The 15,021-nt window shown below is 32.4% G+C and overlaps 1 protein-coding gene and 1 long non-coding RNA gene across 2 annotated transcripts; both read right to left on the minus strand.

Moving 5' to 3' along the window:
- Window positions 1–2,557: 2,557 nt before the first annotated feature.
- LOC120196456 (fruit protein pKIWI501-like) lies at window positions 2,558–3,450 on the minus strand. The gene is made up of 2 exons (XM_039198262.1): window positions 3,327–3,450; window positions 2,558–3,237 (listed from the first exon to the last, which is right to left on the minus strand). Exons 1-2 carry the CDS (start codon window positions 3,339–3,341, stop codon window positions 2,779–2,781), a joined length of 474 nt encoding a protein of 157 aa, XP_039054193.1. The 5' UTR covers window positions 3,342–3,450; the 3' UTR covers window positions 2,558–2,778.
- Window positions 3,451–12,845: 9,395 nt separating this feature from the next.
- On the minus strand, window positions 12,846–14,167 carry LOC120196719. The gene is made up of 3 exons (XR_005523204.1): window positions 13,737–14,167; window positions 13,570–13,653; window positions 12,846–13,046 (listed from the first exon to the last, which is right to left on the minus strand). It is a non-coding gene; the product is annotated as an uncharacterized LOC120196719 (long non-coding RNA).
- Between the last annotated feature and the right edge of the window lie 854 nt (window positions 14,168–15,021).

Genomic DNA, 15,021 nt, shown 5'->3' on the forward strand with positions numbered 1-15,021 from the left:
TCTTCTTCATGTGGAGAGATTTAATAGAAGAATAGAAGATACGGTTGTATTATTCGAGATGGATTGGCGATGGAAACGAAATTGAAATTTAGTAGAATTTTACATATTGACAATGACCAATTCGTCGTAATAACAAACAACAAAAACTAGAGGTTAAGTACATAGTTTTACACGGCAGGAATTCAATATAAAAAAAAACAAAAAAAAACACATCGGTTGTATAGAACCTTTTAACTACGTTCATCTAGTATAAAATTATGTGTACATCTGTGATTATTAAGTATTAATGAATGTATCAATCGAATTGAGAGATGTAGCATGAATGACTGCTCTGAACTCTCAAATATGAATTCAACCCTTCCATGCCCTTAAGTAATTATTTATTGTACTTAAGTAATACCATTGAGACCCCTTCGATGATGTTGTCGACCATCGACCCATTGCTGACTTTAATATTGTTTCTGGATCGTTTGTTTAGTGTCTCGTGTTGGGCATGGAGCTTTATCATCGTTGTGATTGTCTTCATTTGAGATATTTTATCGTTATTATTTTGGCGTTTGATTTTTTTATTTTCCCTTATGTATGGCCTTATTATCCACTGCCATGTGGAATTTTTAATATTAATTAATAAAATGATTGTCGTGCTAAAAAAGAGTATTATCAACTATGGAGCTAATCCATGGATCTAGGACTTAATCACAGAATTATCAATAATAATAAATTATTTGGTTTTACTTAAAAATCAAGCAATAATGAGACGTAATTAACGCAAATAAGCAATAATACTATCATCTTGTCTCACTTAGTAGTCATGTGATAAATATGGCGGTACCTAGTATCAATGAGTAATTAGATTTTCGTGTTAGAAGGGAAAGCTTAATCTAACTAATGCATCAATAACAATTTCCACCAATATAATGTAAGAAATGGTCATCCGGTCTCACTAATACATCATACACAGACAATAGAGATGGAACTCGATCTCACTAATGCATCGATAATAATTCTCGTCATTATATTATAAGAAATAATTGTCTGATCTTACTAAGCAATCATAATATACAAATAATCTATTGACATATCCAACTACATACATATGGTGAGTGTTCAGAATCAGTAGTATTTACTCGTTAATTCTTCGATCTTATGGATTTATTGCTGCTGATTTGGTTGTTATGCTTGTTTTCGTGCAGGATCTTACTTTCAGACTTAGTAGTAAAACGGGCGCATTCTGCATTTTTTTATTATTTGGTCATGGCTGGAGACATGGGCACAACTGGACATGACACGGTCTGACATGGCAGCTTCTAGAAGGTCCAGTCAACGGCAGTTTCTAGAAGATCTAGTCAGTGCGCCTTCTGAAAGATGGACGAGCAAAATTGTATTATGAGACTTGTTTAAAGTATGAATTTAGGAAAAGCAATTATCTTTAGGATTATTTATTTTAATTTCTTTGTTTATCTCTAGATTTTTAGAGGCTATAAATACCCTCAGGTAAACCTAAATTCACGAACTCAAAGTACAATCTTATTCTTCTTTTTAGTTCTATAAAAAATTCTCTCCTTTATTTTATTTTTCAATTTTTCGGTTTTCCTTTATTTTTAACTTTGTTTTTAAATATGCTAGGTATGCTTTTGTCATGCTTAGCTAATTTTTTCATAAGCCGAGAGCTGAAGCGATGACTCAATTCCAACAGGAGAATTGAAACAGACCCTTAATAACTTCGGAATATCTCTCTCAATTTATGCGCTTATTTTTCAAAATCAAACAGTTTTCAAAATCAAAGATTGACTTTGGTCAAGAGGTTGTTGCGATTAAATGTGGAGGACATATTAGCTTATTGAAAGCACATTCGACTTACTGGAACATACTTGGCGAGATAGCTTCGCCAAGAGGGAATGAGATCATAATTGACGGTTATTGAAGCAACAATCCGAATTGGTCGCTACAAACTTAAACAGTAATTGATCTACGACAATTGATGTTGATTAGATCAGTTTCCGAAGCCGGAACCAAAGATTACCTTGGGTATTTGGTATTCAAGTATAGTCACGGGGATTGTCCTTGTAGACAAAGTAACCGATGTGAATTCCGAAGGAAAATCTATTCGACGATCTAAAGTAAATTGAGTCAAAGCGAGGCTTGAGATTATTTTTACCATATCCATTTTCACTTTAAAATCTTTTCTTTACTTTTACTACAAATCTCTTTATTAATATTTAAAATCTTTTATCAAACCCTCATTTACTACTTTCACGCCCGTATTTTTTTTACAAGGAAGGGTGTATATCCATTGAAACATCATAAACTTATTAAATACATTTTATTCGTGTACGAGAAATATTAATATTTTATTAAAAAATGCTCTTATCATTTTATTCTTAAAGATTATTAATTAATTATACCACTTAAGGATATTTTTATCATTTCATTAAAAATCTCTTACCAAACTTGTTCTTTCATTTGTTTGGAATCGGTTCATTTGTGACTCTTGAATTGACATTGAAAGAACAAATCTTGACCTCGGAATTCAGGTAGCAATCAATTGAACAGTTGATTAAGGTTAAACAAACGGGCTGTGATTTATTATTTCCAGCATCAAAGACAGCATGCAAACTGTGTCTTCTAATAAAAAAAAAACATACAAAAGCAAAAACAGTAATTAGAAAACAACATGCTTGGGTCCCATGATCCAAGCCTTGTCCACCGTAATACACATCTTATTCAACTAGAAACTAATTGACTTCCACATGCAAACTTAGCTAATCGATCCCCATCTTACAACCTTATTTCGGTCGTCTCAGCTTCAGCTTCTGCTGGTTTTTCTTCATCCTGGGCAACTTCCTCTTTGTGTTCTTCCACAGGTGCAGCTTGGGCTTCGACTTCGATTTCTGCTTCGGCAGACTCTGTAGTTTCTTCAACGGTTGGCTCGGTTGTCTCCTTGGTCTCCTCGGCAACTGGCTCCGCTACTGTTTCCTTAGGAGCCTTTTCTTCTTCTTTTTTCTCAACTTCTGGCTCCTCGGTCACGATCTGGGGTTCCTCTTCGACAACCTCCTTGGATTCAACTTCAACCGGGGCTTCATTCTCAGGTTCTTCAGATGCTGCTTCCTTTGGTTCTTCAGCAACAGGTTCTGCTGCAGGAGCTACTTCAACTACCTCACTTTTTGTAGTTTTTTCAACCTTGATGGGTTCTTCAGTTTTTTTCTCCTCATGGAGTGCAGTTTGGACTGATACAACCTACACAATCAAATATGACAAATGGTATAATAAACAGGAAATCAACAAAAGGAATTGAATATAAACCAGACTAAGCTCAAACCCACTACCTCTGCAGTAGCCATGGAAGTCCGAAGGAAATTTAATCAGAAACCGACCACAAAAATATTTGGAAGAAAGAGGAAGATGATTGAAGGCAAATAGAGAAGGGAATGCTTTATGTTGATGCATAGATGATCAAAAGAGAGGGGCTTATATAGAGGGGGGAAATTGATGAGAGAGAAGGGTAGTGGGTGCCATTGAAGAATCTCCGGATTAGACAACTCACTCACTGATTATAAGGTGAAAATTATCATGTTTAGCCATCATGTTTAAGCTTTTAAAGTCTCTCCTATTCACGGGGATAAACCAATATTTAATTTGGTTAAGTTTTGATCGGAAAGGCGAAATAATGGAGGCCATTTTTCAGCTCAGCCATGATGTTGGAATTGTGAAAGTGTGCTTTGTGCAGTCGGCCTTTGAGGTGACCTCATGTCATCCTCCCATGTTCTTAGTGCTTCACTATTCATTTACCCTACGTTAACTCTGCCAACGGCAATTAAAAAAATTATTATTTTTTAATACAAAAGTAAGGCCGAAACCAATTTACGCATTTAAACACACAAGGAGGACTACTAGAATCACGTAGTAATTAAAAAATTATTTTAATTAGTGAAAATTAATTCTAAGGAACCCAATGCTACATGTAACAATAAAATGTTTAGGGATATATGCATATGAAGTAAGCCATGTAAAGATGACTCAGTCTTGATTAGGTCTAAACAAGAAGTTTGTATTAGTAAAATCTTTTTAGAGTTATTAAAAAAAATTATTATCGAGTTGAGCAACATCAATTTAAAATTAAGTAAAAATTTAAATATTTTAATCTTAATTATAATAACCCACAAAATTTATTAGAACCTAGATTTGAGTTTGAATAACTAAATGAATTTTTTGTTTATAATAGTTTGATTTTATTAAGTGGAACTTTAGAAATTAAATATGTTTTTAAGGATAATTGAACTTAAACATAAACCATGTAAATTTTTTACTAATATTTTTTAGGGTAAACTATGCAAATATTCTCTTTTGTTTAGGGTCTGATCGACTTTGGTCATCAATTTAAAAATTAAGGTAAATGGTCAATCATATATAGGTATGTTAGATTTAAGTCCCTTTGTTATTCATTTCCGTTAACCCCCTTTTTTTAAGTCCCTAACATGATTGAGAGACTAAAATTGAATGGGAGTTAACGGTTGAGGGATTAAAATCGAATGGATTGATAATATTAGGGAATAAAATCAAATTGATCGATAATATTAGGGATCATTTTCCCTTAATTTTTAAATTGATGACCAAAGTCGCTTAAACCGAAAATATAGGAGACTGCTCACATAGTTTACCCTATTTTATATCCCTACTCATGAATTGAAGGACACCTTTTTTTTCATATTTAACACAAAAGCAAGTTAAACTCTATTAAAAGTTATGATATAAACTTAAAGGTTTAGTTTAATCACTCATTATAAAAGGAATACTTTTAGTTTTATTATACTTAAAAGTTATTTTTAATCCATCTAGTATTAGAAGATGATATTTTAATTTCTGTATGTTTAAAAGGGTAAATATTTTGATTAAAAATTAAAGTTATAACACCCTTTAAATCTATATCAATTTTAAAACTAAGCAAATTGACATCTCTTAAAAAATAGAGTAAAATTTTCAATATATTTTAAAAATGAGTAATAAAAAGAATTTATGATACTATTAAGATTATTTTCGTCGATAAAAGACACGTGTCCAATTGTGGTTGGATTCTTTAATAAATAAAAATTCAAAATTTTTAATAATTTTCACAATTTTTATTTTTTTAAAATAGTGAAAATTTGAATAATTTATAAGATTTTGTATCATATTTTTCAATTAATCCTTAATCTCACTCTAATAAATTCAATGTATATTTTTCACTTAAACATTTTTTATATGAATTATCATATTATAAGTAAAACAATAATGCTTAGAGTTAGAATATGAATTAATTTTTTCATTTAGATTTTTTTGTACAAAAAAGTTTAAGTCAATGGTAACTCTCCAGTCTAGGGTCTGTGCATTTCTAAGACCCAATTGGGATTTACATAGGAATTTACATATTGTCCACCAAGAGTGACTGTGGTAGGATTCGAACTTGACCTTACAAGTTCAAATTCTTAAATCTCAACCACTTGTGTCAAAAATAGTTGCCTTTCATTTAGATTTTATAAATGTTAAAAATGTTATGCAAAATTTTATAAAATATTGATTCGCTCGAATTTAAAATTAAAAAAGATTAAATGTATTTAACCAAAATTTAAAATCAACTGATAATAATTTAATATTCTGAATTAAAATATTAAATTTTTAAATATCTAACAAAACTTATTAAAAGATAATATATTTTTATAATAAAAAACTTAAAATAATTTTTTTATGAATAATACATTATCTTTTAATAGACTTGATCGCACAAAAGCAGGTGGACAATTTAATACTAGCCAAAACTTTAGAGTGATTGATGTGATGACATGGAAAGTTGGACCGACCATTGTCACCCAGAGCCCCACCCCATACATTCAAAAAGATGAAAGCAATGGTTGTGATTTTGATATTAATTTACTTGAAAGAAACGAAAGAAATTCTGATGTGGCGGATTACATGGACCATGACTTTGTGTCGCTGTTTTGGGTTCAATTGTCCTAAAGTGGAAATGGACCCCTCATTTAGAACCATTGGTACTGATGCTGAGTCACGCTTGAGTATCCGCCGAGTACCTTATTTTCTCTATGCCAGCTTGGCTGCCTGAGTTGGAATTATTGTGTACGAATTCAGCAATATTTCTATTGTACAAAATTTTTTTCAACGTCATTCATTTTGTAGACCATTTCAAAAGTTGTACTAAAGTCTTTTAAAAATAAAACTTATATTTTTTATTACGTAACAGTGTTGGAAACAGCGAGGGATTGGCAGCAGTATAATGATTTGAGTGAGGAATATGGAGTGCATGTTGTGGATCCCAAAAGCAACATGCTTGCTAACTCAAAACTTCGTACGCTACCAGTCATATTGCCTCGATATAACACTTTGCCACCATTTTCTCTTCAAAATTGGGTTAATTTTCTCCTTTGGCTTCTCTGTAAAGTAGGCTAATATCCGCTTGGACGGTGAAGGGCCCCCCCGAGCCCACGTGGGACGTTGCTGCTGATGCTGCTCATAATGAAAAGGAACTCAAAAACAACTCTCTCTCAAGACACCGACCACGTGCCGTGATGTTCTTCTCGTACCCTTTCTCTCATGTCATTATAATTTTAAAAAGACCGGGTGATTCAAATGTAATATAGAGAATTTTTTTTAATCAATTGATAATACATGTTTTATAGATAGGGATAGATGCATGATTTTATGTTAGGAGAGGCAAACTTATAAAATTTTAAGTATGGAAGAACTTATAAAACTTTAGGAGGAGTGAAAATATATTTTCAATAGAAAATATAAAAAATATCTGAAATATATAGGAATTTAAAACTTTTAGGGGGCGATTGTCCATACCCGTCCCCTCTAGGTTCATCCCTGCTTATAGACATGATGAACCAAGGGGGCGGGTGGGTGATAATAGGTTCGTCATTTCTTAAACTTTTAAAAGTTCGTCTCTCATAATATAAAATCTTACATTTGTCCCTATTTGTAGATGTAGCTGTTTGGACTCATGACCTCTGAAAAAAACAACGGTCTTTTAACACCGAGTCCACTTAATAGATTTCTCATGTAATTATACTTTGATTTGTGAAACATGATGGCACGTGAAGTATAAGTGTGAAGCCAATTTTTATTCTTATACTAATTTATTAATATGTTGTGTAATTAAGTAATAAAATTTAAAAAAAAAATCTCTATTTTTCTCATCATCCAAATTTGATTAAGGGAAAAGAAAAGGCCAATTTTGGCTATCATCCTCACCAAGCTTAGGTTTGCCATGGTTAAACACTTCAAAAGAAAATTGGAGGGAGAAACTCAAAGGCGATGTGAGAATAAGATTAACATATTTAGAAACAAAACAAAACAACATAATTTTAAGCCTTAAATTAACATATTTTGATGTTTATAGAATAAATTCTTTTGTTTATGATGTGTAATGTATTATTTCTGTGATTTTGAAATAGTATTGAAGATGAGTTCATTCATGTCTAAAGGGTGAATGAAGAAATCAATAAAATAATAAAATAATAAATTTGTGGAGTATCAAAAATTCAAATTAGGTAAGGGCCAATATCACTTTTTATTTTATTTTTGCAGTTTGTATTTTTTTTTTATTTTGTACTTCCTATTTTCAAGATTTCGCCTAGATTAATCTGGATCGACCTGGGTCGCACACCTGATTGTGGTAGGTGAGTCTCTCAACGGAGAATTTCTGCATACACAAGGACTTGAACTCGAGACTTACTTAAACGATATCAAACTACTTACCACTTAAATCAACTCCAATTAATAGTTAGGGTATTTTTCATATTTCTTTATGGTAGATTCTATATATGTGTGTGTGACTGCTCAAAAAATATGTGTGATAACCATCAATGTAAGGGCAGAGATGTCCATAAGTTTTTTTTTTCATTTTTAAAATATTGTATTTTTTAATTTAATACAAATCGCTATTTTTATCAAAAATATGAAAAAATTAGTATTTTTTTTATAAAAGCATCTAGTTTTATTAAAAATAAAAAATATACAAATTAAAATAAAAGTTTATAACCACAACATTAAACTAATCATAATAAGGATATTTTTCTAAACACAAGAAAACTAGTCACTTAAGATCACACAAGGACCTTACAAGGAAAATGTTAAAAATCCAACTAAATAAATTCAAACAAAATGTAGATACGAATAGATTTGACCCCATCATCAAACGAACTACAAAAGGGGATGAAACTATTGAAAGACCACCGACAAACCGTAAATCAAAATTGAGCTACGAAAAAATATTATCCACAAACGCAAATTGCATATCCAAATCCAATCGGAGAGTCCAAAGTGGGAAGATTAATATGATAAAAAAAGTGTCATCTTGATTAGTCGTGGCGATGTCAAATCCAACCATGAAAAAATGAATAAATTAAAACAAAAGCCAAACGAACGAAAACGTGTCATAAATACATAGAAAAATGTGTCATAAAGGTAAAAGAAAACATGTAATGACGAATTAATTATTAAAAAATATATATATAATAATAAAACAAAGAAAAAACAATAAATATTGACGGTCGACGACCAGCACAAAAATTAGTGTTACCATCAATTGCAAAGATAACGAAGAAAATAAACTAACGGCAACTAAGTGAAAAAAAGGCAAAGCCATTAAAAAGATTATTTAAAAAAATCTAGTAATTTATGCTAAGTTTGAAATAATTTAAAGTATTTTAACGTGCCGAGGGTTAGATGTCGATTTTCTTCTAATTTTATACTAACCCTTTTTTATTTTTAGCTTAATATAAAAAATAAATGCATAAAATATGTCTCGAAAAATGTTTTAGTGTCTAAAGAGTTTTTCGTTAAAAATAGATGCTTAACGTTTTCTTTTTTACCATTTTAAGTGTCAGAGCGTTAACCATCTTTAAAAATCTTCGTTAAGTAACACATGTTATATTCTAGTAATTTTGTGAATCTTTATTTAAAATAAAATATATATATATTTAAAAAAATCTAAAAAATCAAAACGTTTAAAATCTTAATTTTAATCTCTTTGCCACCGTCGGCTACCACCAAAGCCATCAACCGTTCGAACACCCAACGAAGTATGATCGGCCAACCACCCACGACGAAAACCTCTATACTTTCGCAACCGATCAAACACCAAATCCCCCTAAATCTATAAATTCCTAAACATAAATCCTTCAAAACCCTAAAACAAAATCTTTCATTTACACCTTTTTCAGTGTTCCATCGGTTACGAAAGTATAGAGGTTTTTGTCGTGGGTGGTTAGCCGATCACATGTCATTTTGGGTGTTTGGTCCATTAACGGCGTTGGTGGCGGCCGACGGTGGCAACTAGATTAAAATTAAATTTTTAAAAGTTTTAGGTTTTTTTAAGATTTGATAAAATTTAAGGTTTTTTTAAATATATATTTTTTAAATAAAAAATCTTAAAATTACCATAACATGACACGTGTCACTTAACATAGATTTTTAACTGCGGTTAACGTTTGGGCACCTATTTTTAACGACAAATTCTTTACGCACTTGAGGCATAATTTAATCATTTATTTTTATATTAAGCCTTGATTTTTTTATTGAAATAATGATAAAAAGCTAGTAATTTTTGGTAAGTTCGAATTAATTTAATGAATTACGTCAAAATAACAATAATAGGTAAAGACTCAAGGACGAATGCAAATATGGTGTGAAAATGGACCACGTTCCTCCAAAAATTTTGGTTTACTAATATTTTAAGTTTTTATAAATTTAAATAAAATAAAATTAGACTTTTGCTCCTTTTAATTTTTTAATTAAATATGTAATAAATTTTTATCATTTTTATCATTTTGGTTTACTAATCTTAAATAATTTCGATGTTTGATGAAACTTGTCAGTTTTTACCGGTGTGTTTAACATCGAGTTCAACAACTCTTAAGTTGTCGACAACAACAAACAAGTATATTGAAATCATCTACAGCCACCGGCGGAGCCAGCATATAATAAGGGGTGTCATTAATCTTTTGATTTTTTATATAAATTTAATATAAAATATTTATAAATTTTTTTTACATAATTCTTTATACAATTTCTAAATTTGACACTTCAAAATATATTTTTTTTAAATTTAAGACCCAAAAATAATTCTTCTAGCTCCACCCTATCTGCAACAGAGAACATCTTTGAAATTCATCTACACCACATGACGACTTCATATGGATTATGAAGGTGAGGTTGATGAGGATATATTGATCGTTGTCAGTCAAGTTGATTGTTATGAACTTCAAGAAAAAGATAGAATTATCGAGGGAATTAAGAAAAGAATAAGATAGATTTCAGGGAAGAAAACTTTCATTCAATAATCTCATAATTTCTCCTTTGTAGTGCACTTTTCATCAGCATCAATTGAATTTTTTCCCAATTTGATGACTCCAATCCCTAACCCCCGATTCTCTAAAATCCCTAATTCTTTTACTTTGAGTCTTCCCTCTTCTCTCTCAACCATGACAATATCCCCCGCTTGAAATGATCCTTGACCCCAAGGATCAAAACCTGGGAACTGAGCACGAAAAACCGTAGTCTTCCCAAGTGTCGTCGTGGATAACATCCAAATTCATCCATCGAACAAGCAGTTAGGTCACCGGTTTGTTACCTTGATTCATTATTCTATTACCCATGATCATTAGAGGATAAACCATCAATTGACCATCATCGTCGACTGTAGGTGGATCTGTAGATAGGATAATCGTTTCACCAACCTTCTTCTTCAGCAACTTACATGGAAAACTGGTGAAGACGCGAGTTCTCGGGTAAGTATAATTCGTAAGCAACATTTTCAATACGCTCAAGAACTTTATATGGCCCATAAAATTTTGTTGCTAACTTCAAATTACGAATTACGAGGGATGATTGACAATAGGGTTGTAGCTTGAAGTAAACTTCATCGCCTATTTGGAATTGTCTTTCATTTTTATGTTTGTCTATTTGCTAATTCATGTGATTTTAGACTTGCTGTAATTGGTCTTTGATTAATTGTCTTAGTCGTTCTCTATCACCAAGCATGTTATTCACACTGTGCACCATAGAATATGTTTGCCAAGTCAGTGTGGGGTTGTAGCCATACAGGGCCTCGAAAAAGGTTAGTTTCAAGGTTGTGTGATAAGTGGTATATACCACCAATTAGCGTGAGACAACCATCTTGCCTAATACGTTGATTTAGGAAGCTAACCCCCTTAGGTATTATTTTAGGCACTAGTTTACATTTTCAATTTGGTAGTCCATTTGGATGGTAAGCTGTATATATAGCATGGTGTCCCCAACTGTTTCATCATTTCCTTCCAAAAAAAAAACGCTTGAATATCTTGTCTCTATCCGAAATAGCCATCTTCTATTGACCATGTAGTTTGCAGACATGATCTACATAAACTTTTGTCATATCCATCGCAGTATAGAGGTGAGAAAAAACAAAAAAATGAGTGTGCTTTGTAATTTTTTTGACTACCACCAAAATGCAGTTTTTTCGTAGAGAGTAGGTAAACCGTTAATAAAATCCATAGTAATACTCCAAGTTTGGTTAGGAACTTGTAATGGTAGTAGCAGGCCCAACTTAGCCACATGTTCAATTTTTATCCTTTGACAGACATCACACTATTGGACATACACAGCACCGTCTTTAGCCCGGCCAATAGAAATGTGTCTTAATCCTTTGGTATGTAGTTTGAATACCGAGTGACCTCCTTGTGGTGAACCATGCAAGGTTTGCAAGATTTCAGTCTAAAGCTTCATTTGGCACCAATATAAACTCTATTTGATAACGCAAAATTAAGCAAAATATTCTATTTGGTGCACTTGGAAATTGCACTGTCAACGTTTTAATCTATTCCATGGCGAGGGTGTCACACATAGTTGTTCTCAACCTCTTGGACCCAACTAGGAATAATTATAGTTACCCCATATACTGAATTCACCTTCTTTCAAATTTAGGATAGGGCATCTTCCATAATATTGTTTTTCCCTTTATGTATTGTATTAAGTAGTCCAACCTAAGCAGCTTCGTTAATCCTCGTTTAGGATAGTGGTAGTGAGTTTTGCTCAAAAAGGTGCTTTAATGGTTCATGGTAAGTTTTTATAACAAATGCCTTCTTTAAATAATCTCCACTTCGAAATGGCCATCAACATAGCAAGGTTCCTTCTCGTAAATCAAAAAATCAATATGTTTAGGACTTAAGGCTTTGTTGATGTATGTAATCGACCTCCCTTCTTATGATAAACTGCTCCTACACCTTAGAGATTGCATCAGTTTCTAAGTAAAATGTCTTAGAAAAATCAGGTAAAGCCAAGACTGGGGCAGAACACATTCTTGCTTTAAGCGTTTCAAATGAAGGTAAAGCCTCCGGACCAGCTGAAGTTGTTTTTCTTTAACATTTGAGTCAATGGACGACTATCTCTCCATAATTTTTGACAAACCGCTTGTAGTAACCGGCTAGACCAAAAAATCCTCTGAGTGATTTCAAACTCTTCGGTAATGGCCAAGTGCTTATGGCTTCCACCTTCATTGGATATGTTGCAACCCTACAACAGAGATAATGTGGCCAAGATATTCCACTTTTTGTTGGCTTAAGAGACATTTGATCTCTCGATAAAAAAATTGTGTTCATGTAGGGTTTGTAGGACAACCTTTAAATGTTGTATATATTCTTTCATTGTGGAGTTGTAGACTAAATGTCGTCAAAAAATACTAGACCAAACTTTCAGAGATAAATGTAGATGCTCGTTTTTTCCAGGGTTTTGTTTGAGCTTTACTTATATAAATATATGTATATACGTTTACATATAATAATAATTTTTATTTTATGTTTCTAGGTTTTATTACAAGGTCCAATGGGGGATTAAAGGCCAAAATAGTTACAAAGAAGGCAACATTATTCAACCTAAATAGAGACCCGATTTGGGAGCAAACCCGGACCAATGGATTGAGTATTGGATCCAGCAGGTGGAAATTACAATTGTTGTTCCAGATGCCAGCCGAGTCCCATAAGCCAGCTGTCTAACCATGCAACGGCTTGATGTACCTGCAACAACGGTAGAAAAAGGAGGTTCTCTCAGCATGTATGGTTACATGCAAGTTATCAAGAGTTAACCAAAACAATCGGGGGCCATTATCATCATCAAAGAAAAGGATAGGAAGGGGGAGTTTTGGGCCCTTTTTTTTAGCATTGGAGAAGCAGTTTTGGAGGGGTCGATTCTCATTTTCTGTATTGATAAAGAATGTAACAGGTTATTCTTCCTGATATGAAGAAAATACAGTGAATACAAAGAAGGTTTTTCCCCTTTCATTTTTCAGAGAAAAGCATATATATTTTTATCGATTTTTTTACTGAAGGCAATAACGAAATTTTTCATACCCATTCGAATACATAGAGCTATGAAAAGCCTTTCCCATTCATTTCCTCTCGAATCACAGAGTAAACAAACAACCCATTGAGCATTTTCCATTTAGACGCAAACAAACAATAACTCAAAGAAAAGCAAAAATCGAATAACAAAAAACGGAAAAAAGGAAAGAAAAAAAACGAAACTTAGAGGGAACCTTACCTCAGGGGAGTAATCAGTGGTCTTCTTCACCAAAACAGAAAAGCCTTCGGTCTTCAAAGGTAACATAAAAACCCCTCTTGCATCCTTTCGTTTTTTGTGTTTAAAAGGTTTTGTTAATGGGGTTGTATCTCGAAAATAGAAAATAGAATGAGGGATAGTGAGTTTACCTGTCGTCGGAGTCTTCGTCCGTGAAGACTTTTGGTAGTGTCGGTCGAATGAGAGTAGCGCCACTTTACGGTAGGTGTATGGTGGTCATGGGTTCTCGAGTGCTTCGATAGAAGAGAGGTAATATGGGAGAAGAAGAAATATGTGGCTTGGGTGTTTATGGGCTCTTCGGTCGTTGGGTTGACGGTCAGAGTGAGAAACACCACCAAGATGGTGGTTTGGTGGCAGCGCTAGGGCTATTGGAGCCTCAATCATGCGTGAGAGATTGAGCAGATGTTCTCAAGAGTTTTGGACTCCGTTGGTCGGAGTGATGATGGGCTATGGTTGGATGAAGGGTGGCCACTAAGGTGGTGGTAGAACGGCAGCGATGGAAGTTTTAGTGAGGTTTTGATCGAGCTTGGAATGAGAAGAGAGCTTAAGATAGGTATGGGGATGCGGCTGAGTTGTTTAGTGTAAAATTAAGGTAGGTTTAATATTTTAAGTAGTATATATACATTAAAACTTTAGGGTAAATTAATGTTTAGCCATCATAGTTTTAGGGTAATTTACTGTTATACCCCAAATTTTTTCTAATGACTAAAGTGTAAGTTTTGAAAGTTTAGTGGCTGAAGTATAAATTTTGAAAAGTTTAGGGACCAAAATTATAATTTTTAAAAGTTATATATATTTTTAGCCTGAACAGTTTGGACTAAAACAAAGATTTTAGTAGGAAATCAGATTTTGGTATGTGAATTGTATTAAATGCTATAAAGTAGTAAAGTTCGGTATTGAAATAGAATATTTGGATCAAATTGGAATTTTACGAAAATTTGAAGGATATTATAAAATGGAAGGAAATATTATTTTAATATTTAGATCAGAGAAATTTGGCTCAGAAATGTACAATTTTTCAGATTTGATCGGAACAGTGGAATTTAGTGACTAAAATGCAAGTTTTAAAAATTGCATGACAAATTTCGTAAGTCAAAGTCAAATTAATTCATATTTGACTGTGGAAGATGATAAGGTTTATATGGCTTGGTATTAATGTAAATATCAAGTTCATTATAGGTAAATTAAGAAAGATATTTTAATTTTAAAGGTAAATCGGTAATTTAGCATTTAATAAATTTTTAATTCATTAAATTATGAAGAATGATTGATGATATTTCTTCATCTTCATCATAATGGTAGTGGGTTCTTCCAAAAGTAAGAAAATATTTTGTTTTTCATTTTTGAGCAATTTTCTTAGGATTTTGAGTTATGTCGTAAAATAGAAAAATGTTCTACGTGAAATTCTCTATTATT

The sequence above is a fragment of the Hibiscus syriacus genome, unplaced genomic scaffold, assembly GCF_006381635.1.
Source record: "Hibiscus syriacus cultivar Baekdansim isolate YM2019G1 unplaced genomic scaffold, ASM638163v2 tig00117034_pilon, whole genome shotgun sequence".
NCBI lineage: Eukaryota > Viridiplantae > Streptophyta > Magnoliopsida > Malvales > Malvaceae > Hibiscus > Hibiscus syriacus.